A 14,183-nucleotide genomic window follows, 5' to 3' on the forward strand; every position below is an offset into this window, starting at 1 on the left:
TATGTGTGATTCAATCAATAAGGAGTTAAAGGGTAGGAATATAATGAAAGCAAGTCCACATGGCTTTATGGAAACAAATCTTGACAAGCAGGCCTGACTTCACTTTCTGATGAGATTACAGGTTTGTTTGATCAAGGTAACCACACAGATGTGATATACTTGGACTTTCCTAATGAATTTGATTTAGTACTGCTTGACATTTTGATTAAAACATTAGCATTATATAGCCTTAATAAAACACATTAAATAGATTAAGATCTAGCTAATTGATAGAGTTCAGCAAGCTGTTCTAACCAGATACTCAGTGCTGACTGGGGATATTTTTAGTGGGGTTCTGCAGGCAGGAACACTGTGCTTGCTGCCATGCAATGTTCTCTTCTAGTGTCTGGAATTACACAGAAACATGGGTGATATTGGCAAGTGTCCCAAAGTCTGAAGAGCAACGGGCAGTTATGGAAAGTCACCGTTTTGCCTGCATTGGCATAAATGGGTTTCTGGTACTTGACTTCATCCCTTCTCTTCATTTATTTACAAGCGTGAAGGTTCTCTTGTAGGATATAGCTGCAAGGCTGTGCTCTAGTCAGCTGCTGGTGGGAAAACAAAGGTATCTCTGATGGCTCATAGATTTTAACTACTAATTAATGTATTAAGAAAGAGAGCAGTAGGAATCATTAAAAAGTGCAAATTGAAACTAGAAACCACCTATGGAGGATCTTTAAAAGGCAAAGGAGCCTTACTGCCCACCTCTGCACCGTGTTTTTATTTAAATTAGCAAAAATAAAAACCAGAGATTAAAATATGTTTGCACTTAACAAACTCAGGAAGTTCTACCCCATTGGCTGAAAGAATTTACTATCAAAAACAAAACAAAATAAAACAAACAAAAAAAAAGAGACAACAAAAGGTAAGCAAAAATACCCCAAAGAGAACTTCAACCAAAACATTAAAGGTCAGTCCTTTCCAAAACGTACACAATCTCTGCTACTATCACATTCTGGTCGGCCGATCTCAGCACATCACGCCTGATTCTCCTTTTTGTTTGTCAGCTCTTAAATCAGACTAATATTAGATAAAGCTGAAATAATATTAGTCTCCTTTGCTAGGTTTGGTTCCTAGCAATTTTATTAATGTTACTGCATTAATAAAATCTAGTCACAGGGTTACCTAAGCAGAAATCAAAATTAAGAGTTCAAACTAATTTTAATAACATAGACTGTTAAAGATGCTGTATTCCTCAGCACGATCTTGCTAGCAAACTGTTACACTTCTAACACTTGGTTTCTCTTTGACCTTGCAGAACAAGATGACTGATAAAAGAAATTATCCAGAAGAAAACACTGAAGAATAGACTCTCTCCCTGTATTATCTAAAATAGATTCAGATAGATACATCCCACAGTGCACTGGGATATCTTATCTCAGTTGTTATGTCTATTTAATATCTAAAATCTCTCCACATTTTCATCATTTTACAAACCTATTATTAATACTCTTGGTGTCAAAACTGCCCAGCCTCAGAAGTGTCCTATTGAACATCCTCAATACCAACTCAGTGCAAAACACTGACTGAATGCCTCACCAGACGACTGCTTTTTTCCCAGCTAAAGAAAATGTGTTTTTTTTTTCTGTGTCAAAAATAAATTAGTGTTGTTTTTTGCTGTTGTTGTTTTTATTTTATTTTATTTTATTTTATTTTATTTTATTTTATTTTATTTTATTTTATTTTATTTTATTTATTTTATTTTGTTTCATTTTGTTTTGTTTTGTTTTGTTTTGTTTTTTTTGTTTTTTAACACCAGAACTCCTCACCAGCTAGGTCATTCAGTGGGACTACTTTCTGTGCACATCATCACAGTTACAGTTTCTGTATGCCCAGCACTGTCCTGTCTCCCTTTGCCTCACCCCCAACTAGCCTTTTGCAGAAGTTCGTCCCCGCTTCTGGATTTGCACACAGCTTAGAGAAAAGTTTTCAAAAGGTACCTACATGCCTTGTATGCACAACTGAAGTGAAGTATTTACCTAGTGTTTTAAAACAGACCTGCACAATGTTATGCTATGGCAGCATCATTTTTTTTTCTACAAGTTTATTTTTTAACTGCAAATCAGCAGTGTGAGGTTACAAACCCTTTTGTATACTCTGAGGTGATACATAATCATCAATACCCAGATCTTAGTACTGATAATCTGAAAGGCAGATGTTAATATTCCAAAAATGTACATATCCTATTCTATTTCCAAATGCATTTAATCATTCTTCTAATTTCAATCTTCACTTTTCTTCACTTAGAACTAATTATCTTATCTGCTTTTCTCCCTCTAGCATCCCTGACTCTCGGTCTATTCTCTTTTTTGCAAATCTGTCCATGACATTTTCTTCATCCTAGTTATCTCATTTTTAACCTTATCTTTCCCTTTCACATTTACAATTCATGTTCTTATCTTTCGGGGTTTTTTGTTATTTTTTTTTTCTTTTTTACTTTTTTTCCTCACATGCTTTGCCTGTAGTGAGCACAGATCAGCGGGACGTGGCATTAGGACATGGCATTCTTCAAATAGCCTCAGTTGAGTTTTGACTTTTCCTTATTCTCCAAAACCCTTCACTTACATCTTTACAGATTTGCTTACTCAGTGCCATCCTCTTTTTCATTCTGTCTCCTAGCCATAGCCCTTACATATCTTGTTTCCCATAACAAATCCTCTTCCTTTTTCTGGCTACAGAAGCCTTTCCAGTTTCATCAGCAATGTATCCTTCATTTTTCAACAGGACGTGAGTCAAGCTTTATTCCTTGAACTTCACTGGAATCTTTTTATTGTTCAGATGGGGAGTACTAAAATCTTTTGGAACACAAACAGATGAGCTGAAAAATAAACACATGGAGCTCAATGTATGAAACTGAAATAAATATTACCTTGTTTCACAGAAATGTAGGATTTACCAAAAAATAAGATTAGGCACTATAGTGAGTACCAAAAATGATATAAAGCACGCCTGATGAAGCTGCAAAATGTGACCAATGTGAATCATTTCTGTGGTTTTATTATACAAAAAGAGATGCTACATATTTAGTACCACACAGAGTAAGTTTGTTCCTTTCACTGTTTTAGTCAGTTCTGAGCTTCCAACCACGTTGACAGCACCACGTCATGAGTCACTGTTAATAGCTACCTTGCTCGTTTCTGACCTGAATAAACTTTTTATAGAGTCTTGTGTACAGTGTAATGTTTCTCTAGCCACATTCGAGATTGGAGATGCCACCCTACGCCACCTGCACGAGCTTGGGGCAGGCCTTGGATGACCAAATGGTGAAGGTGGGTTGTTTCACCACGGTGTTCCCCGTGGTTGTGACGGCATCGCAGCAGCCGTTAACGGTGGCAACGGCAGAAGACCGTTCTTTTCTGTCACATTTTGCGTCTGCTCGATGTTCCACACAGCGCTGGGGGGAATAAAAGAAAGGGTGTTGTGGGGTGGTGTGTGTGGTGCGGGGAGCTCAGCAACCACCTCCAGCTCTGTGAGGTGACGGGGATCAGGTGGGCACGTCCCCCCGACGTGGGCTGTCCCTCACGGCACTCCCCTGGGCTCGCTGCCCGAGGCGAGGCAGCAACTCGCCGCCGCCGCCGCGGGGCTCCGTGCCCTCAGAGCGGCCCCTGCGCGGCCCGCCCGCGGCTGCCACAGCGCCAACGGCCAACGGCCAACCGCCAACAACCGCCGCTCGCACCGCATTGGGGCGGGGCGTCGTGAGGGGAAGGCGAAGGGGGAGGGAAATCGGCGGCGCGGCTTTTCCCATTGGCGGGAGCGCGTGCTCATCTCTCCTGGCGCTGCGCCCATTGGTTCTTTCTCCCAGCCCACCGACAGCCGAGCCAATGAGCACACCCCGTCCCTCCCCAGCGTGGCGCTGGGAGCTGTCAATCACCGTCCCCCCGCCGTCAATCACCCAGGCTTCGCCCCGCCCTGCCCGGGCTGGGGGCGGGGCTTTCAGCACCTCGGAGAGCGGCCGTTAGCAGCGGGGCCGTGCCCGCCGCCCGCCGCCGCCCCGGGCTCGTGCTCCCACTCCCGCCCCGCGCTCGCGCCGCGGCCGTTAGCAGCGGCCGTTAGCAGCGGCCGTTAGCAGCGGTCGCCTCAGGGCCGGCGGCTGCCGCAGGAGGGCGGTGGCGGGGCGAAGGAGGGGGAAGAACCGTGGAAGTCGGCTCCTGTGGCGCTGAATAGCCCAGCCCCGCAGGGCAAACAAACCTTCGGCCGCGGGAAGAGGGAGAGGGATGGAGCCTGCTCCGGCAGAGGCAGGCTGAATTTTTTGTGAATTTTGATTTTTTTATTTTTTTTTTTGAATTTCGAATTTCGCCTTCGCTTCCCGTTTTTAACCCGCTGCTAGATGGGGGCTTGGGGAGCGAGGCGGGTGGCGGTTGCTCCATCGCTCCTCCGTCTCTGAGCATCAACCTTAGCTCTGCTGCTTGAGGATTTTTTTTTTTTTAATTATTACTATTATTATTTCTGAAGGGACCTGCCCAAGCAGCTCGTACGTCCGACAGAATGAAGCCTTCGTATTTTTCAGTCAATTATACCTAATACCCGGTTGTCACTAAAGTGCTGCCTCACTCAGAGGACCGCTACAGACTTTCCCTCTCGCGCTACATGTAGCCGAACGTGTTACGGCGCAGCCTTTCTCCCCCACGCCCCGCAAATCTTCCTAACAGATCTTTCCGAAATGAAGAAATTTAATTTCCGCAAAGTTTTGGATGGTCTGACCGCCTCCTCGCCCGGTGGAAGCGGCGGCGGTGGCGGTGGAAGCGGGGCTGGCGGCGGCTCCGTGCACCCGGCGGGGACTGCAGGGGCTGCGGGGACTCCCAGAGATGAGGTCCAGGAGACGCTAACTTCAGATTATTTCCAAATCTGTAAGGTAAGGGCTATAATATCTATTCATTTTTACTACGGCAACAACAAAAGCTACTCTGCGTGCGTGTTTTTTTTTGAGGGGGGCAGCAATGTGATGCCAATAAGCCTTTTTACTCGAGAACTGCAGTGGTTGTATAAGGACTTTGGAAATGAGAAGACAGCTCTCGTGTTTTGTTTGTTTGTGGTTTTGTTTTGTTTTTTTTCTTACTGCTGTAGAGTTGGGGTAGCCAGTAAATTCATAAAATCTTGATTTCAGCATTCAGGGGCCAATCCGGAGTTCACTCTTGGGCTCCAAACTAGTAGCAAGATTGTGGACAGAAAAGCAAATCAATTGGTGCTAGTACAAATAATGTTTACAAGTCATCAGAAATTCAAAATAGTGTGTATCTACCCCCCTCCTCTCTGTTACCATCCTCTCTCCTTTTCCTTCTCTCCTTTTTTTTTTTTTTTAACAAAAAGGCACGAGCTAGAAATAAAAAGACAGTGCAGTTATTGCTGAACATAGCATATTAATTATGTGTGAGAGATTGGATGTAGATTTAGGATGTGTTTTTTTTTTAGCATCAGTACTGAATCAGTACTGTGATTATATGACAGTAAACTCAGTGGAACAGCATAAATATTAAAAGTTTCTAAATTTGTTTAGCATTGGCTTTTACATATTGGTTAGGTTCTTCAGTAGAAAATTTCTTTGAATAGCAAGCTGAAGATATCTCTGTGGTTTTTATGTTTTGTGACTGCTTTCTGCAACAAAGCTTTCAGCATAATTTTTAAGTGCACAAGTAAAAACAGTACAAGCTACTTGGTATTTTTGACCAACCCTGGAATACTAAATCATACTTTTGTAATGAAGATCATAAAAGAGAGGTCGTATTTTTATTCTCTAGTCCCTCGCTGTTATCTTTAACTTTGACATTAATTCTGTTGAGTTTGCTAGAAGTTCTGTTGGCTTCAAAAGCAGATTTTTTAACTAATGCAATTTACATCATTACAAGTAAATGAACTTCTCCTATTAAGCAGGTGAATCCTTTCATTAGTCAGACACCAACTGATTTGAAATCTGGGTTATAGTCAACTCCAGCACATTCTCATTTCTTTTTGTGTTTGGGGAAGAAGGAAGAAATATACACAAGCGAGAGAAGCCTGTAAAACAGTTTGTGTGCAGATCTGTCCCAGTGAAACACAGCTTTCATAATTGCAGATGTCATGATTTTAACTCAGTTCTGTTTTCAAATACAGCTAGTGTCAAAACTCTTAGAGGGTTTATGTGAAGAAGGATAAGCCCCCATGATTTAAAGTGTCAGAGACCTTTAGAAGAGGTTACACATCGTTGTCATATTTAGAGGTTTTTGGTTCTTTGCCACTCTGACCCAATGCAGGTTCAGGCCTTTTGAGTCCAATGAATCTGTAGTTTAACAGTCCCAGTGATCAGTCCATTGCAATCATATCTGTTTGCACCAGGGTTGAATTTGACTCCCTTTGTTTATGTACACAGTAATACAGCATTTTATGAAATTCCAGATATTCAGAACAGTGATTTCCCATTTTTTTCACTTCAGAAAAAGATAATGCAAATAATCAAGATACATTAAAATATCTTTAGAAGGTCTGGCATTTTAAGAATTCTGAGTAATGGTACAGTGAACACAGTTCTTTGTTTCATAGTGCCAAAGATCTAGATTTTGTATGATATATTTTTATGTTGCGTGGTATATTTGCCAAAATAGACAACATACGATTCAGAAACAAAAGCAGTTAATTCTCTGCCTTATCTCTGTATTTCCTGTCTTTGGCTTGATATTACTTGAAAACAGTTGTGTTAGGTTCCAAGAGACCTACTTAGAAACATAGGTGTATAGGAATACATTATTTTTAGAAGATATAAGTAGGAAATACTTGCCTTTCTTTTTCAATTAGAAGACTCAGACGTCTGGTTGAAATGTTCTTCACAAAGTAAATATTTGGATAGGAGAGCTTTTGGTTGCAGCAGCACTTGCTTATGAATGCACGGTACTGCAGAAGTCCACTCTATGGTATACAAAACACCGGCTTCCTATTTGCAAGGCACAGAAGTGTACTAAAAGCAAACTTCCCCAAATATTCCATGATTATGTGTTCATAACATACCGCAGTGTGCTTATTCAACAGGCTCTACTTAATGAGCTATATTGCTGTTTCGTGCCATTACAAGCAGCTCTGAGTGAACCAACAAAAGCCCACAGGCCCCAGTCCTGCATTATGCCCTATGCAAGTGGACCAAAGGCAGTGGGACTCTACGCAGGCGCAGGGTGGAGGATCTGAGCCATAATTTGTACCTCAGTCAATTTGAATTAAATGAAAAATACATACAAACAAAGCTTTGCCTTCCCCAAGCTTTATTCATAGAACTTCTGAGTTGTTTTTTTTTTTCATGTGAAGTTACGTAAGTAGTTCAGGCTGCAATTTAAGGATCCATGGTCTGTGATCTGCTGCACACAGAACTGAGTAAAGCTAACAGCAGTTTTGGTTTGTTATGATCTGCAGGATCATGTCAGATAGGCTCATAGTGTGAGTAACACCCCAAACCATTTTTTCCTTCATTGCTGGTTATTAAATCTTCATTTAGATATGAAACGTAAAAGCTGACTCATACGTAAGAATTAGAGGGCCTTACCCTACATTCTTTACTTAAATAAATTGCCTTTTTTTAAGTTTGTGAGACGTCTTCTTTACTAAACATACAGATCTGTTCGTCTAGCAGAAAACAGCAAGTTTTATTGGTAACATACCTGGTATTGTTAGTAACACACTTGAAAGATGTGTCTAATTTTTGACATTTTTGGTATGCTTATTACCATGGTGTCTTTTCAAGATAAAATTAGAACTTAATAGAAGTATACTGAATATTTCATTTTATAGTGAGATGTTCACAATGAGTTACTTTGGCCATTTATATTTGAATCATTAATGTAGTCTTCTGTATTGAAAGACTATAAATGAAATATTCTCAAAACTATTACATATGAAATTACTGCAGCCTTTTTTAAGCATCATAAATTTATGTGTTGGTAGCTGTATTAATGAACCGGTGTCATCCTTTTTAAAGTATTCACGTAAGGTGAAATTTTGTCAGAACTGTATTTTATGACAACTGGAAGCTGAAGTACATGTCATTATTTATCTAGGGCTGCTCTTGAGATTGGGGTATCCACACGGATATCATAAAGATATTGATTATTGTTCAAATTAATTGAATTGAACGTGTGAGATAGGAGTGTCATGTCCAAAACTAGGTACAATCCAGTAGAATATGTTAGTAAAGTTTGTAATAATCATAATGGGGGTAGACCTACTTTACTCTTTTATTAAGGATTTTCTGGGCCAGCCTGTGTTTGGTCATAGTGTGTAGAAATTAAAATACAGCAGTGGGTAGAGATCTCATATTATTATAGGAATTGTGAAGATAACATTTAGGATGTTGTAAATCATTTGAGTAGAACTTTGAGCAGAAAGAACGTAAATGGAGAAAATGCTGATTTTCTTACTTCTGCGGAAGAGTGTTTGTTGGGGGATACTGCAGTCTGGGGAAAACTGAATAAAAATGAAGATGTACATTTTTTGAAAATATAGTGTATATTCTTCGTTAAAATAAATCTCCCATAGCGAACTGCTTGAGCTCTTCTTGAAGAACAATTGTAGGGTTGAATTCGTAGAGCAAGAGGTTAACTTTATGAAAAGAATGTTTGAAATCAAGACCACTGTTAGGATCATAGTAAGAGTTGCACTTTACTAGACCTACAGTTAGTCTAGGCCAGTATGTTTTCTCTAACTGTACGCAGCAGCCAGATACCCTATAAAAGATTTAAGAACCCCTGAAGTAAACTTCTCACTGAATTATTCCACAGACTCCGACGTTTTTGTGGCTACCTTTAAACCTAAAGCATGCAATTTGTCTTCTCTCCAAAAGTGGTCTTAACGTGTTATCACTGGGTAGACTTGCTTGACATCCCTTTGAACTTTGCTGTGTTATTCATATTGATAGCATAGTCATAGTTTCAGTACGCACATCACCCAATCTTTATGCAAAAACCCACAGAGGCCAGAATAGTTTTAAAATTTCGTTGAAACTTGAATGGCTGTCCTTGGCTGATACAATTGTGGCTTTCTATTCCAATTTATCTTTAACAAAAACAGGCCCTCAAGATGCATCCAATCAGCAGGCATATTTCAAAGACTACTTCCCCTTTTATGTTTACTGCTAGCATTTCTCTCCTTTGGGATCATGGCTATAATAGAAGTTGTTCTGCTTTTGGCTGAACTCCTCTTTCATGGAGTGACATTATGTAAAAACATTTTGATGTAGGTACTTCAGTTTATAGTGCCAATTTACATACCTTAATTATCTGGATTTCCTATAAGGTGGTCTTAAATTTTAGTTCCCAGGTTTCAGAGACAGTAATACTTTATTTTGATAACCTATGAAGATGAAAGTTTAGCCCTTCCGATAGCAGTCAAACAGCTACTTTAAAGTATGCGCAACATGAAGATGCATTTCAGTAGTAATAAAATTCATTTGGATGGGTTTCCAAATGGCAGTTTAAGAACAATTGTGCAGTAACACAGAATTCTATGTTAGGTTATGAAGAATAAAAAAAATCTTTGTTATAAACTGCCCATAATGTTTTAGTTAGCTAGAGTTTTTGTTTTTTTCTGTGTTGCATCATTAGGAAGGTCACTCAGGGCTAAAAAGAAATCTGTGTGAAGACTTACATTTCAGAGAAAACCCATTTTAAGTTAAGTATTAAACCTTACTCGTATCCAAAACTACAGATTCATAAATGACACTTCTGTAATTAGATGACAGTGGTATTTATGATGTGTGATGAGCGTCATGTATTTTCCTTTTTAAATGTTTGTATCAATTTGAAATAGGGTTCATCAGGGATAAAGAGTATAGCACATTAAAAGCTTCTTTTTTAAGAAATTTGAAGATATAAGCTATCTGTAGTAGTACAACTGGACACTCTTGTTTCATTCAAATAAAATACCTATTTTCTTGAATTACTATAACTGACTGTTAATCAAATACGAATCCTAAATGTATTAATGCAGACCTTTCAAGGCCAACACATGCAATTACAACTTCAAAACTGTTTTACAAATTTTAAGGTTGCAAAACAAACCACTTTAAAATTCCAATTTTCTTATGTTTGCTTGCAAATACAGCTTTTAATTACATGATCCCACATTTCTTCTGTAGGTCTTATTTAGCAGAACATGGTGTTTGCTGAATAGAAAGCACTTCAGTGTTTCTTTGCATTCTTAGAACTCAGAGCTTACCCATATATTAAGTTACCCATGGGCTTTCTCAGCAGAAGTGCTCATCGCAGTAGTTTTGAAAGCGTTATAAACATTAATGAATTGATCTTCACAATATTTCTCTGAGATGAAGGTATCATTATTTCTGCAGTATAGATGAGGAATCGAGACACAGAAGATCCACAATGTGGATTGTCTAGTCTCCACTCTTTTGAGTGTCCAGCTTGACCTGCTTTAAATCTACATTTTTAGCGTACACTTTTATGCCAATTACGTCTTCCAGTTATGCCTCTCATTGTTTTCACATTCTGTTGCAAGTATCTTGCACATCTACAGACTTGCTTTTAGGCTAGTTATTCACACTGAAAACTTATATGTCCACATTATATAGTTAGAATGGCTCTGAATTTCCTTCATGTCTCAGATGACTGTGGATGAAATTCTGGCTTCAGACTGGACCTCTGAATTGTACCTAAAATGTGTGAATGTCATCAACCTCCATAACCACAAATTGGTCAATGACAAAATGGAAACATTAATGGCCACACGTAGAAAGCTTAATTCATGTCTCGTATTGTATAACTTTGGTTTGTCCGTAGGACAGCCCAGATTGTACTATGCATGGAGTGTGGTAAAAGTTCTATAACAGAAAAATATAATTTAATTAATCCCTGTAAGCGGGGGAAAAATCATGTTGCACATGTTGCAGAGATTATTTTAGTTTGTGGATGTTCTATTTTTTTCTGCATTCTAAGGTTGACTTTGCATTTTTAGAAATATTCTTTTACTGTAATTTAGTGTGCCATTTCAAGCATTGTTTTTTATACAAGGATTCCTCAATATCAAACATGGAACACTTGGATAAAGAATTGAAATTCAGCATGCACTTTTTCCTCAAAAGAAAGAGAGAATGTTCCTCCTCAGTGAAAGTATTTATTAAGGGCAGCTTGGAAATCTCTGTGTTCAGGGGTCAATTTTTCACAGGCTCTTGATCATCATGACAGAACTTCTTGTTTTCCTTTCTTGACCTGGTGATGGGAATCCTCAGACACCTTGTAAATGGTCAAAACCCATGAGACATACCGAGGCAAACAAAGCCTTCACATTCACAAACCACAGACCTGTCCCCCTGCAGTTGGGTGTGGTAATGCTCTTTCTCATCCTGTGATAACTGTACTGAGTTTATACCTGGGATTTGGGGTTTTTCTCACAAAGTTAATCCCCATACCCAGGTTTTCTCTTGTTGCCACTCCTTTGTGCCCCATCATTTTTATCCCCTTAACTTTTACCCCTGATAGAGGGAGTCAGACACACTGTATATAGTGAGACTACAGCTACAACTGAGAAAGTTTCTCACTGCTGTATTGGGAAAAGCAATGGTGACTCTTCTAGGAGGGTGGAAGAAATTCAGTCTGGATTGCTTGTATCTCAGGGAGTATTCTAATCGTAAAGATGTCTTGTAAAGCATTGGATATATAAGCAATGTCCTCAGTGCAGGCAGACTAAATCTCAGATAGACCCCATTTTTAGTTGGTTATTTTAGATGACTCTCCATTCATATCTGACTCCTATTCTGAAGACATCTGATTCTCCCTGGTGAATGGCATATGCCCAAATCATTTTTTGAGGTCTGTATGAAAATCTTCCATTTATGCTTCTCATTGTGGAAAGTTAGTATGTTCACTTTATAAAGAGAAAAGGAAGCAGTAGGGAGGTGAACAAATGTACCTAAAGCTATGTGAACGCACTGGTTTATTGGCTATACTAAGAAACTGTGTTTATAAAAGCAGTTTATATGGATATATTAATTTGTCACAACGTATGTTAGAATCACGATAGGAGGAAGTTAGAGGACTGTGCAATTAGAAGTGTAAGTAATGTGTGTCTGTGGAAAGAAGAGAAAGTGATATTGTTAGGTACAGATGGCTGGTAAACATGCTCAAATGTAATAAGATGTTATCTTTGTACAGTGCTGTGTCCATTTCTAACAGTTCACCTGCAAAGACCATGAATAGTAAAAAACAGTAGAGACAATCTGTTGCCTGTAGCTAGGGTCAAAGTCTGAAGAGGTGCACTTTTATGGTTCCATTGCAATAATATATATTGTATACAGTATTGGGAAAAAAATAAAAAATGACCCTTAATATTTAGGGATTTGAATTAAGGAATGCTTGTACTCAAAAGTAGCCCAACTGAATTTAGTGGGATATTGTGCAGATATAAGTGTATATGGTAGCATGCCTTCTTGCAGAATTTAAATCTAAGCAGTTAAACATTGTTACCTGTATTTCATAAAAACATCTCCTATGTAAGAATGCTAATGTTGTGAAGTCAAACAGTCAGAAGTCACATCCCTTATTCAGCTATTGTAGACATATTACGTATGTCTGTATGTGTGGCAGTCCAGTCTTTATTGCATCTTATTTTCTTGAAATGTCTGCTTATATATTGTTCCTATCATCCATCACATTTGGTCTAAACAGTACACAAAGCATGGGATGGATGGGTGCTGTTCTGTGTATGTTCTTTGCCACAGTTTCTGTGAGTAAGTTTCTGTATTATCCGCTGGACATCACAAAAAGTCATAAATTGTGAACTCTGAACCTCTGCCTTGTACAACCCATTCCACCTATTGTATCCTTTAAGGGTGTGTATGTGTTTTCAGTTACACCTGCCCACCACCAGTTTTATTACAGATCCATTCCATCGTAGCTGTGGATAAAAGTTAATTGTAGCAGGTCCAAAGAACCCTGGTTCATTCATTGTTTCTCCCTACATATATTTTTAATTGCTCACTGAGTGAGGCAAAGGCAAGAAAACTGTGATTATGTAAACGGAGATCTGATTCTTGTGATCTTTGGCTATTGTGTATTCATTTGTGTCTGTGAGCTATGCCCTTGGTACCGTTGTGGCCAATACAGGAGGGAATAGTCAACTGCAAGATTTGCTGGATTTCACTGCTGAATTTCACTGAGAGGGCAAAAAGTTGCCACAAAATATTTACATTCCATTCGGAATGTGTCTTTACCTTACATGAGATGAGATGCTGGCCAGTATCTCCAGATTAAATTCTATATTCAACATACAACATACAATATGCATACAGCAAGAAGGTAGGAGAAGATTAATTATGAATTAATAATAAATAGTAAGCAATGTGGTAAATGCTTGTAAAGAATTGCTAGTCTCACATAAGCAGGCAGGCCAAATTGAGCTTAGAAATCTGTGGATATTTTTCTAAGTTATTTTACATTAAAGGAAAAGGCAAATTTAGTTTTATTAAAGTTTGTGGCATTTATATTACATATGATACACTACAGCTGATAGAAGGTTCTTCTGTAAAGGGCTGATGTCCTATATCTTCTCAATAGTTTCACTAGCAAGAGTAGAAAGCCTCTTATAGCATATTTACTGAAAAGGGGATGCAATTCCTTCACTACATTTTCCATTCTCCTTCCTTTTTGCATATTTCTCTTGCAATTTTTAAAATTGAGAGCCCTTTTAGAAAGAATGAGAAGGGAAGAGATGAGATCATTTTGCACCAAATGTCTTCGCTTGAAATTAGGATTTCTCCAAAGAGGATAATACCTACCTTGGGATGATTATATTCCAGAGTTACCCTTTCTATGCTGTAAGTCAGTGCAGTGCTAGATGTGGCTAGACAGTGCAGTTTTGCCACAGAACATTCATTTAAATAGAGCAAACGACTAAAATGCAGCCACTCTGCTTTGGGGGGGGGGGGGGTGGGGGGAAGGAGAAGGGCACACTAAACCATCTCCAGAATTCCCTTCCAACCTCACCTATGCTGTGAACTGGGAGTAATGTAGTATGGGGATCTATGTCATGTCATTTAGTTGTGGATTTTTCTGTCTGAATTATATTCACTTTTCATTTTTGACGTACTACAGTATATTTCGGCAAACAGTCATGAGGATAATACTTTTTGAAATTCAGAAGGCCTTATTTTCCTCTTAAATTGACTGTTTGTATCTATATGA

The 14,183-nt window shown here is 39.0% G+C and overlaps 1 protein-coding gene and 1 long non-coding RNA gene across 14 annotated transcripts in view; one reads left to right on the top strand and one right to left on the bottom strand.

Annotated features, from left to right (window-relative positions):
* Positions 1-3,309: 3,309 nt before the first annotated feature.
* LOC125179964 (uncharacterized) lies at positions 3,310-4,077 on the bottom strand. Its single transcript, XR_007158110.2, has 2 exons — positions 3,980-4,077; positions 3,310-3,433 (listed from the first exon to the last, which is right to left on the bottom strand). It is a non-coding gene; the product is annotated as an uncharacterized lncRNA (long non-coding RNA).
* The window catches only part of STXBP5L (syntaxin binding protein 5L), a 198,887-nt gene continuing 188,700 nt past the window's right edge, over positions 3,997-14,183 (top strand). For 5 of the 13 annotated variants that reach the window (XM_013196370.3, XM_048047653.2, XM_066990416.1 and 2 more), the window contains exon 1: positions 3,998-4,891. In XM_013196370.3, the coding sequence (XP_013051824.2) occupies positions 4,700-4,891 (192 nt within the window). In that variant the 5' untranslated portion in view covers positions 3,998-4,699. Of the gene's footprint in view, positions 4,892-14,183 lie in introns of all 13 variants that reach the window. The other 8 variants (XM_048047651.2, XM_013196367.3, XM_048047654.2 and 5 more) reach the window with 2 other exon arrangements.

Source organism: Anser cygnoides, chromosome 1 (assembly GCF_040182565.1).
Source record: "Anser cygnoides isolate HZ-2024a breed goose chromosome 1, Taihu_goose_T2T_genome, whole genome shotgun sequence".
In the NCBI taxonomy this organism is placed as follows: Eukaryota; Metazoa; Chordata; class Aves; order Anseriformes; family Anatidae; genus Anser; species Anser cygnoides.